We start from the raw sequence: 16,612 nt of genomic DNA on the forward strand, positions 1-16,612 counted from the left end.
TTTATACCGTTACAAAGAAAAAAAAAGTCACCGGGCCACCGAGCAAATGCCCAGTATGCCGGATGACCAGTCCAGCTATGATCGTGCCATCAGTTAACCCTTCGCGTGTAGGGATGCCGACCCCTGGGTTAGGGTCTTCGCCGGGTCGATTCTGTCCCCGGGCCTTGTGTTTAACACCCTTGCTTTAACTAGTTCGGGGGCACGGGAGACTGAAGCCTTTCCCACCTGTCATAGAGAAAGAGGCAGGGTACATCCTGGACAGGTCGCTGTGTTGACATTAAAAAGCCATGATTTGCCCATTCCTGATTGGAGACGATGAGGTCTTATTTGCCTCCTTCTGATTGGATAATCGAGGCAGAGTGACTGTGTAAATGAACCAATGAGAGGCTGCCACACTGTGGTTATGAGAGTTTTCGCAGCCTGTGTGAAGGGCTACACCGCCTCCATTCCTTTCTCTTTCTCTATCGACCAGTCTGCGCTTGGCCTTGTCTGAGGAACTCGCATCCTTGGCTTTCCCCTTGCAGCACAGCTGAAGAGGGGCGCTTCTACAGACCCCATCTGCATCCTAAAACCGTTCTGTGTAACTAAAGGACTCAGTAAGCGCCGTGTGCGATGTTGAGACTCATCTTTTTGGCCGCTCTCGCCGGGTTCTCTCGAGCCAGTGATGTGCTTGAGTACACGGATGATGATTTCGAAAGCAGGATCGGAGACCATGAGCTAATTCTCGTGGAGTTCTTTGCCCCTTGGTGAGTCTTGTCACATGTTTTCTCCGAAGTATCGGAGAAATTTGCATAAGTGAAAAACGCGAATCCTAGCTTACTCTCTTTGCGGTTAACAGTTGAGCGGTACCCACTTGCAGAACTCTCAGTATCGTGGATGTCAGTGGGCAATTTCGTTTTGTCGGAAACGTGCAATTAATTGTGCAAACTGCATCGCTGTTTGTTGCTAACTTTAATGGAGGCAGAACTGTCAAATTCGCTCGCTTCTTGGCGTAGGACCAGGCATTAGCATGTTAGCTATTAGTCGAAAGGCACAGGCTAATTCGCTATGTGTTTTGCGTTTTATTTTACGTCGCATTTTAAGAGGTGCTGCAGTTTAGTGGCACACTGAAAATGTTACCTTAAACAGTGACTAACTAGTCGTATTTTAACTCCGCTTAGTTTCCGGGTTTTTTTTTTTTAAAGAAAAAAGAGATTATGTGCGAATGAGGCTGAGGAAGTTGGGGGTGTGTCCATTCATTGTTGTAACCTTCTGATTGGCCAGGAAAGTTTTGGTGTCCACCTGGGATTGGCCCAGAGGAAATGTGACGTGTACCCTTGTGCTAAACTTGAATAAAATAAAAATGTACAGTATTCCTTATAATAAAGCACTAACGAGTACATTTTGTGCTGTCTGGTCTGCTGTCTTTTCAAACTCTGTAATTGTCTGAAAAAGGCAAATATTCACAAATTTTTATGAAGATTTAATATTTAGTCTTGGTTTTATTTTCTCAATATAATCTAAACCTTTGGGTTTTCGACCTACAGAAAACGCAAGCAATATTATAATAATGGTCTGTCTTATATTAAGGACAACTTTTATATAGGTACCTGAGAAAACATGAAGCACAGCTGTAACAATATGTGGCTAATTAAATCTTCAGTACATTTTTCATGGTTTTGCTTGTACTTACACCTGTTTCCATTTATTCAAACATAGTTAGGTTGCATCATCAGATTCCACTAGGTCTACCTTGAGGTCTTCATCTGGCTAGGCCCTAAAGTTTTGTTGTTGTTTTTTTGCTTGTTTGACTAATCCATATCTTCTGACTTTAGGTGTGGCCATTGTAAACGTTTGGCACCTGAGTACGAGGCAGCAGCCACACGTTTGAAAGGCATCGTCTCACTGGCCAAGGTACTGCACAACACAGATCACTTAACTTTGTCCACTTCAGTGTGGCTTCTCTGCACTCTGAACTGCAGTGCTCTGTGTCTCATCGAAAAGTGAGAATAATTTGCTTTTCTGCTTAGGTTGACTGCACTGCCAACAGCAACATATGCAGCAAATATGGCGTCAGTGGCTACCCAACCCTCAAGATCTTCAGGGATGGCGATGAATCTGGTCCCTATGATGGTCCCAGAACTGCAGGTATTGCCCTCATGTCTTTTAGCACTGGAAGATCTGAGAGTTAGGTGTTTAACTTGGCGTTCGATCTGCCTCTTGGAGGAATTCTTTATATGTGAAAATGATATCCTTAGTGGAATGAGGGCTATGTGGAGAGGTAACTAAAGGATACAGAGTTTTCCACAACACCAGCTTTAAAGGTAAAGGAACAAGACATGGCTAACAGTGACGGAATTTTCAACATAAAATTCATACAACTGGAACCTCGTATACAAAAGAGCATAACGTTCGTACTCTGTTAAGCTGAACTTTCAAGATAAAACCAGCAAGTTTTCTACCACAAGAGATGTGAATTGATCTCTTTGCCACATCACCCACTCATTCAGTTTGTTTGCATCTTAAATCAGTGTACAAATGAGCAGGCGACTGGTCCTGTGGCTCTTCGTTGTCTTTTTGCATCCTTCTCACCTCACTACTTCTCTTTGCAGATGGAATTGTCGGCTTCCTGAAGAAGCAGGCTGGTCCAGCTTCTGTGGTGCTCAAGGATAACGCAGACCTAGAAAAGTTTCTTGCAGATCAAGATGCAAGTGTTGTTGGTAAGCATCTAGTTAAGGAAACTTTTCTAAAGGTCTTTTTAAAGCTCTTCACTAGTAACGTTCTTCATAATTTAAAGTTTAGGGTATTTTATGTTACTCACTTTTTGTTCAGACACTATTGCCGCTTTTTGCTGCTGATATTGAATCCTGGTCTGACTGACCATTCCTTCCCAGGATTCTTTGCTGATGACAAGAGCCAAGAACAGGCTGAGTTCCTGAGGGCAGCGAGCGCCTTGAGGGACAACTACCGCTTCGCCCACACAAACTCTGAGGCTCTCCTCAAAAGCCATGACATTGAGGGAGAGTGAGTAGATCTCTTTAGACGTCTCTCACCAAACCATTTAAAAATAACACTATTGCACATTTGGTCTCACCTTTGTATCTGCTGTTAGTGAAATATTTCTTTCTCGGCTTACAGGGGAGTCGTTTTGTTCCGTCCACCCCAACTCAACAACAAGTTTGAAGACAGCTCGGTCAAATTCAGTGAGGATAAATACACCAGCAACAAAATCAAGAGATTCATCCAGGACAACATGTGAGTCCTGCTTTTTAGAAGAGACACTTTGTAGAGGCATCAAAATAATCAGTCTATAAATAGTTGATCTGTTTAGGATTAAATACGAAGTCAATTTTCATTCAAAGGTACATATTTACAAGTTTGGCCCAGTGCCAACAGGAACTTGTTTGGTAGGCAGTTGTCCTCTCGGGACACAGTTCAGTTCTGGCAGTAGCAAAGAGTTTGGCACTGAATAAATATTACTTCATAGTAAATTGGCCTCAAAGTGTAATAACACCAGTAGATAATTGAATCTTCAGTTAAAGGAAAAAATGATTTTGTGACCCATTGTGTAATCAGTCTTGAAGGGGATCAGCTAAGATGGAAACTCTGCTGTTTGAGGTCTTGTTTATATTCAGAGTGAGTTTGACCTCAACCCACTTTATAAAGTACATGCAGTTGATCCAGGCAGATTTGTTTTGTTTCCCCCCCCAACATGGTTTTAATTGTATAATTCTGAAGCTCATTAATATGAAGCTTACTTTGGTTTTTTTTTAATATGTTTGAACTGTCCCTTCAGTTTGAATATTTAAAGGGAAATCATGCTCGTTCTAGTTTTATATATACTATTGGATTTTGGTACTAGAGTAGCTTTGCATGATTCACATTTCAAAATGGGCTTTAATTATCCTATCTGGGGATCTAGATCTCCCTTATTTCAGTTCTGTCTGACACAAGCAGATTCAGTTGGTCTCCCTTTTAAGCAAGCCTTTTTGTGATTGGCTCTCCTTGCAGAGTTTGAACTGCAGGTGGGTGTAGCTGCAGAAACCTGAGAAAGGTTTAAGGGTATCCACTTAAACTGACATCAGAGAGAAGAAAAGAATGCACCTGAAAGTGGTTTAGCACAAGCTGGTGTTCAGATATGCACCTCCACCACTGCAACAGCGTTACAGATAATAGGGACTTGATATGGGTTTTATTTTGGGTAATAACTTTGACATTTGACGCACCTGCAGAGAGCAGTTGTTTGCTTATCTCCTCCGCGTGGTTTACAAGTGCTCCTGCTATAACCAGTCTACACATGTAGTGTTTTTGTTTGTTTTTTTTTTTTAACCCAAGCCCATGTGCACACAATGCAGGATACTCCTATTTATTTGTTATTTCATTTTGCTTCAGCATCGCAGATTTGGAGGCTAAACTCAAAGCTCTACTTTGATTTATTTATTTTTTGTGTGTGTTCTTTGTTTTTCTCAGCTTTGGATTCTGTCCCCACATGAATGACAACAACAAGGACCAGCTGAAAGGGAAGGACCTTCTGGTGGCTTATTATGATGTTGACTATGAGAAAAACCCTAAAGGCTCCAACTATTGGAGGAACAGGTAGGTGTTTGGGGGGGGGGGGGGGGAAGCTCATTTAAGGTTTGTGGTGTTTTTCTGTTTCTGAAGCTGCCGTTTCCCTGCAGACTTTAAATCTGCACTGTGCAGAGATGGCTGATTCTCAGATCGATCTTGAATATCATAAGTTTTGTTTTCTGTTTAGTACAAGACCATGCACCTCCCCTTTGGCAGTTAGCCACATGCTAAGAAACGAAAATGAGACCAGATCTTTCTGTTTTTTTTAATACCTTAATTTAATCCTCCACAGTATTATCTTTGTTTTTGGCAGCATGATTAAAAACCATCTTGGCATCTTTCAGGGTGATGAAGGTGGCAAAGGGCTTCCTGGATCAGGGCAAGAAGCTGAACTTTGCTGTAGCTAACAAGAACATGTTCAGCCACGAGTTGTCTGAGTTTGGCCTGAATCCCAGTGGCGAACTGCCTGTGGTGGCCATCCGCACCGCCAAAGGAGACAAATACACCATGACTGAGGAGTTCTCGTAAGTCCAGGACAACTTTTCACCACAATTCCCCACCAGTGCACACACAGATCACGTCACAAGTTGCTAGTTGGATTTAATAGAACCCTTGCTACATAGAGTATAACTCTAAACAGTGTAGTTTTGTGATGGAGTAATCTGGGAATATAATGAACAAGACTGCATGTAATTGCCAATTTGACCCCCATTCAGTTACAGATGGTAGCATTTGGGAACTGTTTAAGCTCTGTCTCATTTGCAGCATATCTGAAGTAAGAAATTGACCTTATTGGATAAAACTGATATTGACAAAGTTTAAACTTTAAAATTTATATTTAAGAAAAGGTGATATCACAGTATTTATTGCACAACTCGCCTTATCACAAAATGTATAAATGTGGTGATTAGGGATGGGTACTGGTAGTAACAGACCGAAAAGCAGCGCACATTTCGGTGCTTTATTTCAGTGGGTTTTTTGTTTTGTTTTTGTTTTGTTTTTTTCCTCTTTCCTGAGCTGTGATACACTTTAGATTCTAACCAATCATTTTAACTCATTCACTGCCAGCCATTTACAAATCGGGTAACTCCCCACTGCCAGGGTTTTTGAGCATTTTTACTCATTTTTGAAGAGCCACAGAAAACTGTGTGTTATGATCATATAAACGCTGAACCTACCAAAATGAAGAACAGACTCTCTGCATTCATCCAAAAAAAAAAAAGCTTGTTTCTACCATTTTCCATTCATTAGTAATCAGCTGTAGAAGAGAGGTGGGTTCCACCAAAAATGCCTGTTTTGACCAAAAAAAGGGAGAAAACGAGCTTTTTGTGAAAAATACATTTCAAGCAGAAAAGTGCCTTTGACACTAATATTTCTTGCTTTGTGACACCTCTAACATATAAAATAGTTTTTCACTTCTATAAAACAGAAATAACACTGAGAAAGGTTGTTTTATCAAAACAATTTATTTACAAATATATGAAAAAATAAAATTCACTGACAAGCTGCCAGAGGTTGTATTCTAGCCCCTCCCATTGAAAAACGTAATTGACGTCTATAGACGTCAATGGCAGTGAATGAGTTAAGTTTCCAAGGATAGTAGGCGGGTCCAGGTCCGTGCGGTTTTTTTTTTTTTTTTTTTAGTTTTTTTTTTTTTAGTTTTTTTTTTTTTTTTAAGAGCAGAGCTACAGATTAAAAATGCCCAAGGCGAAGCGGTCGAAAGTCTGGCTGTACTTCACAGCAAAATATGCAAACTCAGCAGCCTGTAACAAGTGCTTTAAGCTGATACTGTGATACTGTCAAAGGAGGTAACACCAAGAATCCGATTAAACAGCTGGCGACGCATAGCGTTTTTATTTTTTATTTTTTAAAGCCGAGAAATGCGCCGTATTTGATAGCTTGCTGTGAGACCTCACATCGAGCACATCTACTGCGGGTGGGTTGCCTGTTATCGGACCCGGAGTTAGCAACATCCCCCAAAAACCCGAAGATTAGAGTCCTGGCCCCTAGTCCTGCCAGTGTAGCAGAAATGATGACAGATGATGATGGCAGCAGCAGCCGTTCTTCTCTGGGTCAGTAGCTTAATGTTGTTCGTGTGTAATTTACGTTGAGTAGGCTAACCACGTTATTACATTAATGCATGTAAGGTGAACTAGCAAACATCATCATAGCTACATGCGGCTGTCCTCTTGTTTGATGGCAGATACTCCCTTCACCCTGGCCAAAAAGGCTAAAATGACCAAAGAAAAAGTGGAAAACGGTTAAACATGAGAGGTTTTTGGACAAAGTTTGTGGGGTTTTTTTTTTTTTTTTTTTTTTGTCTGTTTGTTTCTTCCTCCAATTGTTTAAGCACTGCTTCCAGCCAAGAGTGATACCATATATGCCCCATAGCTTCAGGAAAGACTAACATTGTTATTTTTTTTTTTTTTTTTTTTACAAAAAAACAGCTGAACATGTGAGGTTTTTGGACCAATTTTGTGTTCTCATTCTTTATGGGATAAAACCTAAGCGATACCCATAGTGTCTGATTCCCACCTCGGTTGCCTAAGAAACTAATCGGTAGATGAGGCGCTTGCTAAAAGAACGGTGCCTAGTTAATGACTTCCAGCTCAAGGAGAATTGTGACTTTACTGACTCGTTGAATGTCTTTCAACAGTCGTGATGGAAAAGCTCTGGAGCGTTTCTTGCAGGACTACTTTGATGGCAAGCTGAAGCGCTATCTCAAATCAGAACCCATCCCAGAGAACAACGATGGACCTGTTAAGGTGAGATCAATTTTTTTCTGACACTTGTAAGATTTGTACTAAACACTTTCTTTGTGTATCATGGACATGCTTTATGCTTTTAAACGTACATTAAGGCTAAAGGGGGCCTATAATCATTTACAGCTGCAAATGTTTATTCTCTGCCTCGGCTGGAGTAGCTTTGACTCATTTAAGAAATGATTGTCATGCTGAGGTTTAGTGCAGTTGCCTAGTTTGTCCAGTCTCTGAGGTGAACTGCCTTCAAGTCCACTTTCTTTTTTAGTAGCTACATCTTATTTGAAAGATTTCAGCCGTGGATGGATGGAGCTCTGTGCTGTGTATAAATGCACCGTGAGGATGTGCAATTATCCTGGATACTCTGCTTAATTCAGTGACAACGCATAATCACAACTCGTATAATCGGTCTACAACACCCCCCCACCCCCTTCCTTTCACACTCTTGCCTCATGTTTTGACAGCTTTAACGGAGATTAAGTTTTACTGTTGCCTAGGACTAGAGATAAAGCCTAAGGCCGTTTGTCCACTGCAGGAGCTGTCAGTCAGATTATTCCTAACAGTGGAACCCAGCACTCTCGATTGGGAACAGCAGAACAAATTTGCAAGATGGCTTAAAAAAAAAAAATGATAATAATTAAATGGATCAATGAGACTGCAACTCTGGTGAGGTACAAAAGTAGTGAATCAGAGGTAAAAATGTTTTCAAAAACCAGAAAGATCATTCAGTTCATTTGGAAGCAATGATTTCATCATCTTACCTCATCTGGATTACTGAGCATGCATCAGCACATTAGTAGAAACAGACAATAGCCTTTGAGTGGAGGAAGTTCTGGGTACTTCAGGTGGGAAAATGGCTGCAGTACAGAACCAGCTCTAATACCTGCAATGTCTCTTCAGGTTGTGGTGGCTGAAAACTTCGACTCCATCGTTAACGATGACAGCAAAGACGTGCTGATTGAATTCTACGCTCCGTGGTGCGGGCACTGCAAAAACCTGGAGCCCAAATACACAGAGCTGGGAGAGAAGGTGAGCGAGCGATCCTGAACTGCTGCTAGTTCAGATCTTTCACATTAAAACAATAACATGTTCTTAAGTAACTTATCCAGAACTTTAAGTCATGTGACCTCCTGGATTAGCTTGCTTTTGTTCTGGCTTGCATCACCCAGCCTGTAGACTAGTCTAACGTGTGGATGTTAAGGTTTAGTGAATTGTCTTGGAAAGACTTAACAATTTGCCCTGTTTGTTTCTAAAGCTGGCCGATGATCCCAACGTCGTCATTGCCAAAATGGACGCCACAGCCAATGATGTGCCATCTCCATATGAAGTCAGCGGGTGAGTGCTGAGTCATTTAATGTGACGATAAGGCGTGGGCTGTTAATTAAATTAAAGGTTTATGGTTCCCCCCCCCAACTTCATGCTGTGGACAGTTCAAGATGAGCAGCATCAGTGAAAGTGAGCAGCTGAGTGTGGTGAATTGTTAAACTCTTTAGTAGCAGTCAAAGCAGCTAGAATATGTTTTAATTTTACAAAAAAAAAAAAAGAGGGATGAGGAATGTGGGACAGAATTTTGCAATATTGCAGATTTTCTTTAAGCGGAACAGTCAGGACATTCTTGTACCATGTGAAGGTGTACAATTTGGGTCAGCCATAAGCTTCACGCTGAGTCCTGTATGTGACATTAGAGTGAATTTAAAGACCATATCTGTCTGCCATGATGACAGAGCATACAGTATGTTCCCTTCAACATAACTTGGAGACTGTTCCTGTATTCTCTCAGCTACATATCTTCATCACTGATAAAAGGGGGGGAGCAGAACACTGCACATGAAACTGCAGACATCCTGAAGCTTAATTACAGACTGATTATGATTAGCTGTGAGCTATGTGAGAAGCTTGACTTTGGGAAAGGTGAAGGAACTCAGGTTAACATGCATGTGTGATTACCTGTGCAGTTTGATACATGAAATCATAATCTTTGTCCTCAACCTCTGTTCTAGATTCCCTACAATCTACTTTTCTCCAGCTGGACACAAGTTGAGCCCAAAGAAATATGAGGTGAGTGTCTGTTAAAGTGCCATTCACAGTGGCAAAGTGATGTCTGTGCTTTGCTGATGAACCCTCTGCTTTCGCTGCAGGGAGGTCGCGAGGTGAGTGACTTCATCTCCTACCTGAAGAGGGAGGCCTCAAACCCGCTGGTGATGCAGGAGGAGTCCAAGAAGAAGAAGAAGAAGAAGTCAGAGCTATAAAAGCTCCAAACAGGAACTCAGCAGCACCCCTCCCTACCTCCACCACCACAACAGGAGGATTGGGGAAGAAAAAGAACTAAATTATATTCCTCTCTCTTAGTGAACTACCGAATGGTCTGAAGTCAAAGACGTGGCCCTTCCTTTAGGTCCTCATTGCACTGGGAATGCTGTGGAAGGTGGAGAGGTTTTGGCCAGGGTCTGCCCAATATTTCAAAACAAACCAATTTTTAGGGAAGATGGGATGACTTTTTTTAAAACATGAGATTTCTATTTCCCCTGGTCTTGTCTACTACACCTCAGGCTGATGCACTTTGGTTTGATACAGTCTGTCATCTGTCGCTTTAGTTTCTTGTTGTTGTCATCAAAGGGGAATCACGGTAATGGTGAAATTTTCTTTATTTTCTTTTATTTTTTTTTATTTTTTCTTTTTTTTTGTAACATGCCTTTGATTTTGTACATTTGGAAGGATTGTGAAATAAAAAGGCCCACAAAACCAAAATGAACTCTGAAGTCTTTTCTATCAACTCAAACGCTTGTTTGGCACACACTTAGACATAGTTGATCATTTTAATTGGAAATTAATATTTGGTGGCTAAATGTGAACAACTGATGTATCTGTAGTGAAACTGAGACTTAAGCAAGGTGTGTGTGTGTGTGTGTGTGTGTCATCTTCAAAAACAAATTTGAGTTATTTGGTTATATTTACCTTAAATATCACTAAACCAGCCTCTTGGGCTGGAGAAAGTTATCCCAATCACAAAATACTATAAATATAAGCCAAATAATCAGTGCATCTACATCATTTTTCTGATATTTACTGATCTGTAGCTTTTTTTATTTTTTTGGGGGGGGGGGTACAGTTCACATGTTGGAAATCTAGATGTTAACCTTGATTAGAAGCTAAAATGCCACCGCATTTTTGTAAATGGGGACATTTATAGTCCTACAATTAATAATGTGGGATTCACATGAGATTTATTTTAGTACCTCTCCACTGAGTGCAAAGAAAGAGAGGTGTTTTGTTAATGGGACATTTCCAAACCCTTAGGCTATATTACAGGTAGCTAATGCTAAAATCTTTATTTATTTATTTATTTTTTTTTCATGTGTTTTTGGCAGCGGTCCGAATTACGGACTGTATATAACATACAAGATGAGATCACTTTATCATCTCCGTAGGAGATCAGAGAGCAACTACAGTCCCATACAAAACTGATTGCTGATGTTGCTGCAAATAGCAAAAACCTAGAGTCTCTGGAGGAAATGAAGACGCTGATGGATTCTCAGACTTTTCTTGTGTATTTATTTATTTTCATATTTGTCACGCTTACATGTTTTACATCATCAAACAAAGTTTAATATTAGACAACGCACGGGTACGCACCCAACCAATAGGCGGCGACTCCGCATGTGAGTTTGTCTGAGTAAACTAAAGAAGAAGAGATTGAACCAATGGGATTAAAGAGTAGAGGCGATTTGTCCGGGCATGTTCAGACCCTACACGTGCTGTTTCAGAAGGTAACGTAAGATATTTTTACTCTTTCTCAATTCATTTCTGTTCTCGTGTTTGTCAGCGTTCAGAAATACGTCGTTTATGCTTGTAATCGATCTCAAGGGGCGTTGTCTTATTTTTAACGCGACTTTCTGCGGCTCGCTGGGGTTTTTCTTTTTATAATCAAACTGAGAGACAAACTGTGTTTAAATACGTGGAATTTCCAGCTGAATTTAGTCACATGCAAACTCGTTTTACATGAGCTTCAGTTTTTTTTCCTGAAATGTTACCGGCTAGTGTTTGATTTCAAAAGTGCCAAGCGCGTTTTTTGTAAAAAACAAAACAAAACTGTAAGCTTTTACAATCTTTCAAGGCCTCGCCATATCCGGATCATCCAGGCGGATGATGTTTGGATGATGGGTGCTTTGTATATACAGCCTGAATTGTATGCTGGATTTATTATTTATCAACATGAAGACTGGCGAGGAAAAATTTTTTAAACTTTAACTTGACACCACCATCATATTTATGCCACTAAGAAGAGTCAAACTCTGCACTTATGGGGTGTTTGTAATGTGTTAGTGTCAGGTATGTGGCCCTTAAAGGCACCCGTAAGTATGGCCACGTGTCCAGATTATTGTGGCTGGAGAATTACGATGTTCAGGTGGTATCAAATACGTTAGTATCAAATACGTTAGTCTCAAACTTTTTTGCTTTATTGTCTTCATAGTGCATGAAGTAAAAAACGGGGCTATATCAAAGTGATTTACTTTCGCATTGGCTAAAATTCCCTTTCAGGTGTACCAAAAATGCGACTATGCAGGGACAGTCCTCCTTGGGTGTTTTTTCCAATCCTAAAAACGTGAAGAATTCCTCATGTTTGCAGAACATCGATACAGCCTATGGGTCTGAAAAGTGGAGCAAGTGCGCAAAATGCCTTACATTTGCATTTATTAATTCATTCATCCCTTATTTGATCGGGTCCATTTAGGGATCACCACATCTCCCTTCATTTCACACAATTCCTAGGATCCTCTTTTATCACCTCAGACCTTTCTCTGCATGTCCTCTTTCACTACATAATTAATCTACTCTGTGGTCTTTCTCTTTTCCTCCTGCCTTACAGCTTCATCTTCTCCAAGATATTCACTCTCCTGCTCATGCTCAAACCGCAATCTCAAAGTCTCTAGTTTCAGGTCATTCCAGATGAAATTTGAAGTTCTGGTTATTGTATTAGTATTAGGAATTACACTGGGTGTGGTCCTGCCTTAGCCAATCATTTCCTCCTAAGATGGTGCTTGTGATTCCACCAGACCTGCTTCATATTGCTGGTTCTATTGATGCTGTGTAAAAAGCAGATAAAGAGGGAAGCTGTGCAAAGGATGAAACTAAACTGCATGTGAAACATGGTGCTAATTTGTGCCTGGTGTATTCCTTGGGTTATCCAGGATATGCTAACCGGCTAATGACTTGTCAATCCCCATGTACTGTGTATTGTACAGGAATAGTTCATTAACAATTTTTTTAAATCATTTTCACATCATTTCAATAATCTGCAGTTCATGATGAGCCACATTTTTAATAAGGGTCATCACTATCCTGACTTTTGTGTTGTTTCCTCAGACATGACTGTGAAAACTGTTCCACGAATCAATGATGGCAGAGTCATCAAACAGGAGAAAAGCCTCCTCACGAGGTCTTCTCAGCAATTATCGGTATCTCTGTAAAAAAGCCATGGTGCTCTGCGCCATGGAGAATGCAAGAGCCAGGAAGAGGCATCAGGAAAAGAGGATAATCGCCAACATGAAGATGAAAAGAACGGACGCCCACCATGAATCACTTGATACAAACGTATTGATCAAAAGGTCTAAAATGAGTGCTCCAGAACAGGAAAATCAAAGCACTTTGAACTCTGAAAGCACTGATCTATCCAAACATACATCAGTGTCTGGAACAGCTAACCACCACTCTGTCATTGCGGCCCTTGGAGATCGGTGGGAGATGGACAGTGGCTTCTCCTCTGAAGCCAGTCCTCCAGCCAGTGGTCGAAGTTCGCCGTGTTTCAGCTCCTGCCCGACTACAGTGGTGGCATTGGACTGTGAGATGGTGGGGACAGGGTCTGGAGGACGTTGCAGCGAGCTGGCCCGCTGCAGCATCCTGGACTATCATGGGAACGTGCTGTATGATAAATACGTGAAACCCTGTCAGCCTGTCACAGACTTCAGGACTCGCTGGAGCGGCATCCGAAGGCATCATCTCCTCAACGCCACACCCTTCATTCAAGCCAGAGAAGAGGTACGTCTGAGTGTTTGTAGACAACAGTGATGAAAGATTTAACCTGGGCTCTAAAATAGAGACTGTTCTCCTGGGATAATCTGGTGGATTGAGGAGAAAAACTTCAGTTTAATCATTTTAGGACACTCTGTCATCATGGGGGGAGGAGGACTGTATATCAGACTTTTGTTCTAGCATGTGCCCAACTTGAGTTTTTATTTGAAGAAAGTGGAATCCTAACTTTTAATTTTTTCCCTTCAGCCGATAACCTTGGTGTTATCGTCACCCCACCGGCAGTGCAATAGGGTGGTGCTCAAATGAACACAATAGATGCATTAACTAAAACTCTTGGCCAAGTTTAAATCTCGATGAATCATCCCTTTTCTTTTTTTTTTTTTCTTCCTTGTTTTGTGTAGTACCAGGCTGAAAGTGTAAGCATGCTTGGTCTTGCTCTTTATTTGTCTATTTTAACATGTTAAAAAAATGTGGAAATGCAATGCACTACTGGAAGCTAATCGGGGCAGTACCGCTTATGTCGTCTGCCAAGACTAAGCTCAATACTAACGAAGAAGAACGTAGTGCAAACTGCAAAACAGGAGGACTGAAACAGATTTTAAAAAATATCAAAGCATTTCACAGAAAACAAAGTTAAATGCAGACTGTGTGTAGTCGAGCTTTCCTTCCACAACAGCACTGCTGCAGCGCACGGGCACTTAAAACATTGTCACTTGACTTTATGATGAGTTTAGAGCCCTTAGTCTGTCACAGGACATAAGTATGAAGACTTCAAGCTAGAGCCGAGAGAGACTGAATCTGCAAATTAGATTACAAATGAAATGCATGACAGCAGAAATCTAACCCCTGAATTCTGGAATTACTTCAGTAAACTTATTTGAATCTGTTACAGTCTAAAAAAAAAAAAAAAAAAAAATTAAATGTTAAGTAAATTGTCTTCCTCCTTGTTCCCTTGCATGGATTCTCACTCTCTACCTTAGATCCTCAGTATACTTGAAGGCAAAGTGGTCGTGGGCCACTCCATCTATAATGACTTTGAGGCACTGGACATGGTTCATCCCTGTCACATGGTCAGGGACACGAGTACAACGCGTCTCCTCAGCCGGTTGGCCGGTTTCCCCAGTAAATGCTGTCCCTCCCTCAGAACGCTGGCAAATAAGCTGCTGAACAGGAGCATACAGGTGAGAGCTTGAGATGAGAGGACGCTCCAAAACAAGTGATGAGCGGCTGTTTTGGAAAATTGTTCCTTTCAGGTCACAGCATTTTTCACTGAAGTTATTTTCTGGTATCTGAGACTAGATTTAGTAATATGCTCGTGTAACTGTTGTTGTAATCCTGTGGATCCTATCACTCTCTCAGGTTGGGAAGCGAGGTCATTGTTCAGTGGAGGATGCTCAGGCTGCGCTCGACCTCTACAAGCTGGTGGAGGGGGAGTGGGAGCAGGAGGTGCAGAACAAGCTGAGGGATGACGACGCTCCACTCGAGCCAAGCTTCTCCTCATCAAAGCACTACATGCAGGACGAGTACTGGCCGGATGACATCATTGCTGATGGCTAATAGGAGAAAAGTAATGGTGGGACAGTGGGAAATACCTCAGCAGGCTCCTTTTGCGTGATGATGTTCGTAGTCATCAGAGCAGGTTCAGAGAGTTAATGGAAGTCCGATCTGAATGAACGTTAGAAATGTTAAATTGAAGGTGTCCTGAATCACTTTGGAGAGAAATGCCTTTAAAATGTGGAACAAAAACACTTTCTAACTTATTGCGTTTAACATGTTAAACATGTTCAGAGCTTCTAACAAAAGACTTTTGGTTGTCTGTAGAAATGGTTGATCAAATTAGTCGTTCCAGACTTGATTGTATTTATAAAGTAAGAGTTGGTGCTCTTGTATTTGAGGTTTGCAGTTCTCTAACAAGTATCTGCTCTTCCTTGAAAAATTCATCTATTAATTGGAAAAGATGACATAAATGTAGCTGTTCTTGAAAACACAAGATGAATGACTGCTTTTGAAATGTTAGTTACTGCCTTGATAGAAAAACTTGGAAATCACAAATATTACTATGAGCTGATATTGGTCATGTGGACTGATTTTAGCAGGGTTCGGTTAGTATTTTGATCATCTCACATTGTAAGCTGCTCTGAAATGTCCTAATAAAACTGCATCATGTTTAAAAACAAAAAGTCCCATTGTTTGATATTAGTGCTTGTGAGGATAATTTTAGAAGTTCACAATGCAGACACCTCCAGCCTCACTAAAGTCATTCCCTGATGATGAAAGACCTTTACTGTACATTCTTCTTTCAGGTTGGTTTCCTAAGCACACTGTGTCATATCAGTTCAGGTTGTGGGTTTCTGTTAGCACCAGTAGCATTACATAATGAAATCTCACTTTAAGTGTTGGGAAATAATTTGGGGATCATTCAGACCTACTATTAAGTGTCACAAATACAGGCTCAGCATGTGAAACGATGTGATGGCACCCTGGCCAAATAGGTTACAAAACCCCTTCCATAACCTGGCCCAGTATCCTCATTTAACTTGGCAAAAGCTGTTTTTAGAGGATAAGCCAAACAAAAGGAAACATACTTGTTTCCAGACAGCGATTTAACTAATGTGCACAATTTACTTTATGTAGGCGAGTGCATTAAGCTGCAGGTAGATATGTTTTTACATCTCATGCTTTAATTCTCAAGCATCTTTATACACACACATACACAAATGCACACACCTAAAGGCTGGACTTGGCCCTAAAGCTCAGGCAACAAGGGAAGAACAGAGCATAGCATTGTTTGCACAATCCATCTAATTTTGCTCCACAAATCGCTTTATTTAGCAGATCAGACCTGAATTAGCAGATTACTGGTTGGTTGGCTGCCTGCACCTTCGTCATAGCATCATCAGTGACGTTAACACGGTCGGGGTCATTCTGTTTAGCTAAAACACAAGATTATTCATGTTTGAACAGAGAAATGAAATCGCCAATAATTTTTTTTGATCATGCTTCACTGTGCTGCATAAAGATAACTTTAGACATTGGTCTCGCAAAATGAAGAAAGTGACTGTTTCATGCAAAGTTGTGTGCGTGAGAACTAATCAGATCACAGAGCAGTGTGGAAAGTTTAAGATCTTCTGTGGCCGCACATATGTCTACAGGCAGATCTGTGGGCTTGTGTGTGCAGATATGCAAGAAAATGGTGTATATTTTGAACCTTATTCATTATCTTAGCTGCTTCCTTTATTCTATACGTGTGACATACCCAATAGAGAAAAGATGTC

General features: G+C 41.0%; 2 protein-coding genes across 3 annotated transcripts; both read left to right on the plus strand.

Annotated features, from left to right (window-relative positions):
- The first annotated feature begins 425 nt into the window (after nucleotides 1–425).
- pdia3 (protein disulfide isomerase family A, member 3) lies at nucleotides 426–9,915 on the plus strand. The gene is made up of 13 exons (XM_080874798.1): nucleotides 426–746; nucleotides 1,815–1,893; nucleotides 2,010–2,127; nucleotides 2,592–2,699; nucleotides 2,874–3,003; nucleotides 3,118–3,234; nucleotides 4,450–4,575; nucleotides 4,893–5,072; nucleotides 7,205–7,313; nucleotides 8,208–8,336; nucleotides 8,563–8,642; nucleotides 9,308–9,365; nucleotides 9,446–9,915. The coding sequence occupies exons 1-13, from the start codon at nucleotides 613–615 to the stop codon at nucleotides 9,554–9,556; spliced, it is 1,479 nt and encodes a 492-aa protein (XP_080730924.1). The 5' UTR covers nucleotides 426–612; the 3' UTR covers nucleotides 9,557–9,915.
- Nucleotides 9,916–10,934: 1,019 nt separating this feature from the next.
- On the plus strand, nucleotides 10,935–15,517 carry LOC308392991 (apoptosis-enhancing nuclease-like). Of its 2 annotated transcripts, none has more exons than XM_080876414.1 (4): nucleotides 10,935–11,074; nucleotides 12,672–13,343; nucleotides 14,318–14,518; nucleotides 14,697–15,517. In XM_080876414.1, the coding sequence occupies exons 2-4, from the start codon at nucleotides 12,702–12,704 to the stop codon at nucleotides 14,892–14,894; spliced, it is 1,041 nt and encodes a 346-aa protein (XP_080732540.1). In that variant the 5' UTR covers nucleotides 10,935–11,074; nucleotides 12,672–12,701; the 3' UTR covers nucleotides 14,895–15,517. The 2 variants fall into 2 exon arrangements, with proteins under 2 accessions (XP_080732540.1, XP_080732541.1); XM_080876415.1 differs by lacking the exon at nucleotides 10,935–11,074 and adding an exon at nucleotides 11,098–11,972.
- Nucleotides 15,518–16,612: the final 1,095 nt, after the last annotated feature.

The sequence above is a fragment of the Rhamphochromis sp. 'chilingali' genome (genome assembly GCF_963969265.1).
Source record: "Rhamphochromis sp. 'chilingali' genome assembly, chromosome: 2".
Lineage (NCBI taxonomy): Eukaryota > Metazoa > Chordata > Actinopteri > Cichliformes > Cichlidae > Rhamphochromis > Rhamphochromis sp. 'chilingali'.

Coding starts and splice junctions, on each gene's coding strand:
- pdia3 (XM_080874798.1), top strand. CDS start 613: ATGTTGAGACTCATCTTTTTGGCCGCTCTCGCCGGGTTCTCTCGAGCC. Junction 1,894..2,009: donor GCATCGTCTCACTGGCCAAG/GTACTGCACAAC, acceptor TTTTCTGCTTAG/GTTGACTGCACTGCCAACAG. Junction 3,004..3,117: donor AGCCATGACATTGAGGGAGA/GTGAGTAGATCT, acceptor CTCGGCTTACAG/GGGAGTCGTTTTGTTCCGTC.
- LOC308392991 (XM_080876414.1), top strand. CDS start 12,702: ATGATGGCAGAGTCATCAAACAGGAGAAAAGCCTCCTCACGAGGTCTT. Junction 13,344..14,317: donor TCATTCAAGCCAGAGAAGAG/GTACGTCTGAGT, acceptor TCTCTACCTTAG/ATCCTCAGTATACTTGAAGG. Junction 14,519..14,696: donor TGCTGAACAGGAGCATACAG/GTGAGAGCTTGA, acceptor TCACTCTCTCAG/GTTGGGAAGCGAGGTCATTG.